The sequence below is a fragment of the Gigantopelta aegis genome, chromosome 9, assembly GCF_016097555.1.
Source record: "Gigantopelta aegis isolate Gae_Host chromosome 9, Gae_host_genome, whole genome shotgun sequence".
In the NCBI taxonomy this organism is placed as follows: Eukaryota; Metazoa; Mollusca; class Gastropoda; order Neomphalida; family Peltospiridae; genus Gigantopelta; species Gigantopelta aegis.
The window spans coordinates 53,079,016-53,088,385 of record NC_054707.1 but is presented as its reverse complement, the minus strand read 5'-3'; the positions used below and the strand labels follow the sequence as shown (position 1 = coordinate 53,088,385).

At 40.5% G+C, this 9,370-nt stretch overlaps 1 protein-coding gene across 1 annotated transcript; it reads right to left on the bottom strand.

Annotated features, from left to right (window-relative positions):
- Positions 1-3,556: 3,556 nt before the first annotated feature.
- LOC121381643 (macrophage-expressed gene 1 protein-like) lies at positions 3,557-8,481 on the bottom strand. The gene is given in 4 exon segments (XM_041510979.1): positions 3,557-4,290; positions 5,478-6,422; positions 6,425-6,697; positions 8,391-8,481. Coding segments are annotated over 4 exon segments (2,043 nt in total).
- Between the last annotated feature and the right edge of the window lie 889 nt (positions 8,482-9,370).

Below are 9,370 nucleotides of genomic sequence, written 5' to 3'. Positions count from 1 at the left end.
GTCATCACGGCTGTACCTATTCCAATGAGTTCTGTCCGGTGCTAGGTTTGATTTAGTGCATTAGTCCTGGAGTGGCAGTCCTCTTTGTGATTGTGCAAGAGGGACACAATCTCCAGTAAAGGATCTCCTCGGGAGTGGCTGTCCTTCTACAGGGGAGGTACTAGATAGAGATTCGTGTAATTAACAACTAATTTGCCAAATGTCCATTCGACTCTGCATTGTGCAGAGATACGGCCTGATCATGTGATAAGGTTTTGTCGTTCACAAAGTTTGTTTTGTTTAACGACACCACTGGAGCACATTGATTAATGAATCATCGGCTATTGGATGTCAAACATATGGTCATTATGACTCGTAGTCATCAGAGGAAACCCGCTACATTTTTCCTAATGTAGCAAGGGATCTTTTATATGCACTTTCCCAGAGACAGGAAAGCACACACCACGGCCTTTGTCCAGTTGTGGTGCATTGGTTGGAACGAGAAAAAAACACCCAGTCAGCTGAATGGATTCACCGAGGTGGTTTGATCCTGCGACGCAAGCGCCTCAAGCGAGCACTCAACCGACTGAGCTAAATCCCGCCCCTTGTCGTGCAGGGGGCGAGACGTAGCCTAGTGGTAAAGCGCTGTCTTGATGCGCGGTCGGTTTGGGATCTATCTCCGTCAGTGGGCCCATTGGGCTATTTCTCGCTCCAGCCAGTGCACCACAACTGGTACATCAAAGGTTGTGGTATGTGCTATCCTGTCTGTGGGATGGTGCATATAAAAGATCCCTTGCTGCTAATCGAAAAAGAGTACCACATGAAGTGGCGACAGCGGGTTTACTCCTTCAATATCTGTGTGGTCCTGAACCATATGTCCGACGCCATATAACCGTGAATAAAATGTGTGGAGTGCGTCGTTAAATAAACCATTTCCTTCCTTTCGTCTTGTCGTGCAGATTCAATTGGTTAACCGGCCTCGGTGGCGTAGTGGTTAGGCCATCGGTCAACAGGCTGGTAGGTACTGGGTTCGGATCCCAGTCGAGGCATGGGATTTTTAATCCAGATACCGACTCCAAACCCTGAGTGAGTGCTCAGCAAGGCTCAATGGGTAGGTGTAAACCACTTGCACCAACCAGTGATCCATAACTGGTTCAACAAAGGCCATGGTTTGTGCTATCCTGCATGTGGGAAGCGCAAATAAAAGATCCCTTGCTGCCTGTCGTAAACGAGTAGCCTATGTGGCGACAGCGGGTTTCCTCTAAAAAAATATGTGTGGTCCTTAACCATATGTCTGACGCCATATAACCGTAAATAAAATGTGTTGAGTGCGTCGTTAAATAAAACACTTCTTTCTTTCTTTATTCAATTCGTTTGTCAGGTGTATTCTGCAATAGCTAGCTGATGATGGAAATCTGCAGATTAACGCTTTATCATAATGTATAGAAATGTTATCTTTTAGTATGATTTGACGGGTTTTTTTTTTTTCGTAAATCCGATCGAAAACAGGTCACGCCATAATGCTTGTATATCGAAAACAGGTGTTGTCATGATATATCTATGTAATGGTTCAATAGAACGAGGGGAATGTTTGCAGAACCATAGATTTTTTAAATGGAATTTCTATCACTATTAGTCCATTAACCTTTTTTGGGTATAATCACTACACAAAAGTTAAAATAGTAAATATGTTTTGGGTCAGTGGGATAACTAAAAAGAATTTTTGTTTTACAAAAACGAGTTGATTTTATTTTATACCCATATACTAATATATACTTTGTGCAATTTATGCGGATTGGCGTTTTACGTAAGTGTGTTTATGTATGTATGTATGTGTGTATGTGTGTATGCATGTATGTGTGTATGTATGTATGTATGTATATGTATATACAGAATGTGTGTCTTTTTTATAAATATAGGTACGGGAACCATGTATAAACAGAATGTGTGTCTTTTTTTCATAAATATAGGTACAGGAACCTTCGTAAAAATAATGAAAGCATTGCTTCAAAATTTGATAGGTGTCTCGGTCTCATATGCAGTATTACAAAATTAACAAAAACACGATAAGTGAAATACAGCTATGATCCATTATATCCCTAGAAATGCATATTCCAAGGTTGATCAAGATTGACCAAATGTTTTTTTGCATTTTGTTAATTTGACCAAATTGAATGACTTTCCGTTAAAAAAAAGTTATCCTTTCCTGAACATTCCATTTCTAGGCAATTTAAATGGCAGGGCAACTGACACATTATGCATTAAAATATTGCTTCATATACCTGAATGAACGGATACAATGTTTAGCATCCAGCAACATGAGCTCTACTTTTTGGCCAAACATTTACTTCACTGGGAACAAATTTCGTAAAAAGTCATTTCCTTTTCTGAACATATATTTCTTTGGTAATTGTGTGAAAACCGGTGGAATGATCTATTATTGGACAGTTTGAATCATGTCACTAAACTGCTTTTTTTTTGACAAATCGTTAAATAAAAATACATTTAAAAAAAAAGCAAAATAGCGATATGGTGTAATTCACAATGATCGATACACGCAAATTCGTAGGATTAGATATTCCAAATTTAATAAGTTTTGGATAGCGGTTAATAAGCGGTTTTGATGACCTGCAGCATTAAAGGCAAATAATCCGACCAATCCAAGGTAATCGCAATACACAATATCGTATGAGGCTCATTTTAATGCTAATAACACCATGCTAATTGCTATTAAAGACGTTATATTAGCAATTTACAAAAATAAAATATGAACTGATATCATAATAAAATACACAGCTTTTTAGCACTTATTTTATTTATTCATTTTAACTTGATTCTTCAGTTTAAATTTTAAGTTCTCTGTCCGGGCATATATCTCAATAACTGTCTGGTTCTGTCTGTCCAGGGCAGGGGTATAACGTTTAGTTGTTAATGACAGAAATGTTGGCGTAGCAGAGGCTGACCGAGGGATCCTTCCTCCCCGAAATATATTCAAGTGTCTCTTTCTTTTCAGCCCCTGCGTGTGCTGTAACCTCACCGTGGTGCAGGGGTGTAACATTCTTTTTGGGAATGGCTAATACAGCACAAATCCCCTTTTCTTCGGGATACAATTAAAGTTTTGAGTAAAAGTCAGTATCTATCTGTCATATTTGTATTTTTGCACAGTTTTTTACACTGTTTTTTATTTAAACCTTGAATTTTTATATTGATGTTTATCATCACTTTATTTGTTTGCATTACTATAATTTGACACCCAATAGCCGATGTATTTTTCGTGCTGGGGTGTCGTTAAACATTCATTCATTCATTCATTCATTTACTTTCTTTTCAGTTTTTATATTAAAATGTTTTATTGGGTTGTTCTTTTCACTAGTTAGTTTATTTGCCATTTCTCCTTTAGTTACTCCGAATTTACTTTCCCTGGATCCGGCCTTGTTTACTGACATCATACTTTCTTTTGTGTAGCTGTGATTTCAGTCTCTTATCAGCAACTAATTAAATGTAGAAATCATATTCTAGGTGTGTGTGGAAGCCTATTACATATAATGGAATATGGTATTGTAACATCTTCGAACGTCTACGACTGGATCTGGGTCTGGACGTCTTCACATTCTTCTCTTGATCTGGTATACTTTCGATTTCTCATCCTTCTCCTAAACAGTGCGACAACAATCGTCGCCAAGACAACGCAGACCAATGTGACGCCTATGGAGATACCAGCTGTAGCACCAGTGGTCAATCCTCCACGTCTGTACGACGGATCCGAGTCTCCACGTTCCTGGTGGTATTCGATTGCAGCTTTATTCTTTATCCACGTATTGGTTGTTGGGTCAAATATGATGTAGTTGTGGGGAAGTCCTACTCTCGCAGGCTGACTAACGAAAGGAGGTCTCCGGACCAGGGGCAAAGCGGATGTAGATAAAACTCCAGATTTAACGCAGTAGTTGATGGCGCATCCTTGATCCGAGTAGTCCAGATGCTTGCTGAAGTCTTGGGGACAATGTTTCGGCCAAGCAGATGGTCCAGAGATACGGTAAAAGGAAGTCAAGGAGGGGGCGTTTCTTTCCAAATTTCCACCTCGTTGACTTTTCAACGCCAGGGGATGTCCGATGTTGCAACTCATGAATCCTGCAAAAGGTAAAGAATACTTGGTGCCTTGTTCAAAGTCATCACTGATGCAAATGAACAGGCTTGTGGACAGCTGTCTGGCGTAGAAATACTCAGGGCAGGTCTGGGCTCCAGTTAGGTCATTCTTCACATGATCAGTGTAGAACCCGCCAAATAAGTAACCGGAATCTTGAGGGACAGAACCTGTAAATATAAAATATTAATAAGAGAGGAAGGAAGGAACTGATTTATTTCACGACGCACTCAACACATTTTATTTACGGTTATATGGCGTGGGACATATGGTTAAGGACCACACAGATACTGAGGAAGGAAACCCGCTGTCGCCACTTCATGGGCTACTCTTTTTTTAGCAGCAGCAAGGGATCTTTTATATGCACCATCCCATAGACAGGATAGCACATACAACAGCCTTCGATGTACCAGTCGTGGTGCACTGGCTGGAGCGAAAAAATAATAAGAGAGAGTTGCGTGAGTATGTGTGATGTGGTGCGGTGCGGTGCGGTGTGGTGTGATATGGTGTGGTGTGGTGTATTTGTCTAGTATTTGTACATATTGTATATATACATTATTTGTTATGTATGCTGATGAGTTGTAAAACTTAAGGCAATAAATAAACTTGTAAACTTGGTACGAAATTACCCCGATTATTTTGTGGAATACAGTTTGCCATTCTCCAGGGATTTTAAAACCGAAAGTCTGATATAACTCTGTGTGTGTGTGTGTGTGTGTGTGTGTGTGTGTGTGTGTGTGTGTGTGTGTGATAAATAAATATATATATATATATATATATATATATAGAGAGAGAGAGAGAGAGAGAGAGAGAGAGAGAGAGAGAGAGAGAGAGAGAGAGAGAGAGAGAGAGAGAGAGGGGGGGAGAGTACAAATAGCAAGAGTATTTAATACATTATGATACTGACATTACATACATATTCATGTTGATGGAAAAAATATAGCGGGTTTTCTCTGAAGACTACTTGTCTGGATTACCAAATGACTGACATCCAATAACCTAAATTGTGAAAGAAACTGACCATTCATATCTCTCTCTCTCTCTCTCTCTCTCTCTCTCTCTCTCTCTCTCTCTCTCTCTCTCTCTCTCTCTCTCTCTCTCTCTCTCTCTCTCTCTCTCTCCTTGCCAAAATGACATGGCGTTGTGTGATATCTTAAGTATATTTCAAGAAACGATTTTTTCGTATATTGATTAGCCTATATCTACCTGAGTGGAACATCCACTGGTGTTAGTGTTATGTAGCATCTGTGATACTTAATTAAAAACGTTTTTATATATAAGAAACCACAACCAAAACTACCAAACAATAAAATCACCGGTACTCAGAAGAAGAAAAAAGTATTCAGAAATGATTTGCCGTTTGCAGAACACCAGTACATGGTGTAGGTGGCGCCACTGTGATAATAGTCCGTGTGACAGCATTCAAAGAACAGCCAACACGAATCACAGTTCTTTTCGGATCTAGACCGGGAGATTGACGCCGTGTGCAGTTCCACTGTTTGGAAGTGGGCGGAACAGGAGTATTCTCCTGTCTTGGGATTCACCTGGTTCAACTTCAGTTCACTGCACACATCTCCATCGTTTGACCCCGCTGTTTGAGAGCACGTTTGGAACACACCACCAAACGTCATGTTCGTTAGCTGGGCTTCACACGAACCGTCGTCAAAGTTGGCTAATGGGTTGAAGTTTGGGGACAGCATATCAGTGCAGCCTCTGTGTGTGTTGTATTCGTAGTATAGTTCGATAGCCGCAGCCACGTTTTTCTGAAGGCCCTTCAGGGTCGCAATGGGTAGTTCTGGTAGAATTGCTGGAGTGATAAGAAAAGTGAGTGGGTCGCCCGATCTGTCTATTGCCACAAGTTCCTTGTCCACGAGGGAAGTCCAGTCATTTGCCGAGTAATTTCCAGCCCTGAATAAAGGCCCTCCGTAACTGAACAGTTTCGAAGTTGTTCTACTTTTGCGATATTCATCAATCATTTGTTGTGAATCTTGCGTTGTGTGCGACGCATTTAAACGGACAAAAAATGACACACTGGCAGTTTCAGACACCTTGGATCTTGAATCTGCGTACTTCTTCATAAAATCGCTGCTTAGCTGATCTTCTTGGATTAATGCTGCCCCGGCATCGACGCTTGAAATGACGTGTGTCCCGAAGTCTCGGATTAAGATCTGGCTCTGGTAGCGAGCTAGAGCCGTCTTGTTCAGTTCTAAACTGGCGGCGATGTCGAGAAGTCTGTGTTTGAACCTCGGATGTAACGGACTGTCTGGTTGGAGCGTCGCCTTGTAACGGGTGTATCGGAGGAGAAATGGCCGCTGATGCCGACGTGTGGGATCTGAAACCCGGCGTCGATGTTGATGTCGTGGGACGTCGTGCTCGTGTAGTCAATCCAGTGGTCGATCACCTCGGCAAACGTCTCGATGTTGCTCGTCTTCAGGGGAATGGTGTTTACGGCGTCAGGAATAAGGAATCGGCCGTCGTGCGTCGTGCGGCATTCCGAGTAGTTGTACGCCACGATTAGACCAGCCGGCACATTCCTCAGGTTATCCCACCCACTTCCAGGGAGCACCTCAAATCTGTCTGTACCGGGAGATTTTCAGGGTCTAAACAGTATCTAATATCTCCTGGCTGGTACACCACTGTATGCTGTTGTGGTTTGACCACATTTTCACAAAGTGCTAAACTGGTGAAGAACATCACCATAAGCAGAACCAGACCTACTCCCGCCATGTTACCTTAGCTTGTGAGGGGTTCGATCATAAGTGTAGTTCCGTTAACCCGTGTCTACGTGCATTATGCGATAACGGTTACAAAACAATAACGGGACAATGTGTAAAGTTCGTAGGCTTCAGGCGAGATCTTGGTTTGGTTTATCAATGAAGAAGCTGATAAAACATCTTTGATATTAAAGGGACATACCCTAGTTTTTAAACACTAAGGCATATTTATTACTATTAGAGCCGTTTTTGACAACTGAAATCATACTTTACTTAAAGATTTTATTATTTAGATTATCCATTTCCGTACATTCAAAGTGTTTTTTGGTCATCCTGGTGTTTTTAATATCAGAAAATGCATTTCTCATATTTAAAAAAATGCACGTGCGTCTGAGAAATAACAGTTATAGAGTCGAGTTCTAGTCTATTTTTAAGAGTATTTTACCATTTCAAAGTCACAGACTCAGGTTTCACTCAACTGTAACTTTATCCAAATGTGTTGCAGTTTGTAGATTAACTAAACTTTGTGTGTATTTTTATGGGCTGAAACTAGGGTCTATCCCTTTAATTATTGGTGTTATGATTACGTTTATTATAGAAGATGGAGTGAGGCGAAATATAATGATAGCGGAGAACGCGAATCAGGAGTAGGGGTGCAGGACCATGCCCCCACCCACCCACACACCCACTTAAAAACTGCCCTGTTATTGTGCTATGAAGGCTGAGAATTCCATATTTGAACACTTGAAATTTAAAATTTAATTATGAAAGCTGCTCCTGACAAGTTCGAACCGTTCAGGCCCTTGAATTTTTAATCCCATGAGACATCGCACTGATAATGCCCCCCCCCCCCCCCCCCCCCGCCCAACACCTTCCAGATACATCCTAATTTTCTAAAAGTTATTCCTTAAGAATTTAACTGGATTTCATTTAAGAAAGGAAAAAACAAAAACGTTTTTAGTATATATAAATGTATATGTTAATGATGTATACCGGTGTGAAATATTTTATTTTGATTCGACATGAATAATTTAGGCTACTAAGAATTTATTAATACTAAAATATCATGGAAATCTCCCCAACAAAATTCGATCTTTTTTTGACACTTAACATAATCTTACAAGAATTTAATATGTGTTTTAATAGTAAAACAATACGGCGTACTGTTTAAACACTAGGGTTTGTTTATTTGTCGTTCATTCATTCATCCGTTAATTAATTAATCAATTAATTAATTAATTAATTAATTCCTGCACTCAATTATTACCATGTGTATTGTCCTACTGTTTGAGCTACTTCTTGTTCCAGCCAGTGCACCACGACTGATATATCAAAGTCCGTGGGATGTGGTATCCTGTCTGTGGGATGGTGCATATGAAAGATCCCTTGCTACTAACGGAAAAAAATGTAGCGGGTTTTCTCTCTAATGCTAGGGTCAGACTACCAACTGCCAGTAGAAAGTTGGCCAACTTGACTGTTGAGTTGTAATTTCCCCAACTCCCGACTTACGACGGGTGCCCTCGGCCTAACATCAGGGCGTCACTTTGAGTTGTAACCCGCGCTCAGACAAGCAGCAAATGTCGGACCCGATACATTTTTTGAATCGGATACGACGGCAGTTGATCGTCTGAACCTAGCATAAGACATAATGTCAAAATTACCAAATGTTTGACAACCATAGCCGATGATTAATAAATCAACGTGCTCTAGTGGTGTCGTTATCAGAGGCATCATCTCTTCTTTCCAGGAGCGGCGGGACGTTGCCAGGTGGTAAAGGACTCGTATGACGCGCTGTCGGTCTAGAGTCGATTTCCATCGCTGAGCCAATTGGGATATTTCTCGTCCCAGCCAATGCTTCACAACTGATGTAACAAAGGCTGTGGTATGTACCACTGTGAGGTGCAGATAAGGCAATTCCAACCCGAGGGGCAAACTGTTTTTTGGTGAAGACCAAAGTTTATCTAGCACTGTGCGAAAGCTGGCTAATTCTGTCCAGTGAGCAATAATAGCCTGTCTGTGGGATGCTGCATATAAAAGATCTCTTGCTGCTCGTTAACCGAAAAGAGTAGCCCATTGGGTAGAGCCGGTGAATTTCCGTGGTCCTTAATCATATGTCCTATGCTATATCATTGTATGGGACCGATAACGGATATTGGTACTGTCGTAACGACAAATCTTGCTAGCACATGTAGAGACATTTGTCTTTTATTAATAACTCACTTCCCATTAATCAAGTTCGTACGAGTTCATATAACTTTAATATTGCAGAACACATCTGCGCATAATAACGCATTTTTTCATTACAAATTTAAAGAGACGGACCATAGTTTCAACCCGTGAAAATTAACACTAAGTTTAGTTAATTTACAAACCTGTAACACATTTGGATAAAGTTACAATTGAGTGAAACCTGAGACTGTGACTTTGAATGGTGAAATACACTCTAAAAATAGACTAAAACTCGACTCCATAACTGTTACTTCTCAGACGCACGTGCTTTTTTAAAAAATATGAGAAATGCATTTTGTGATATTAA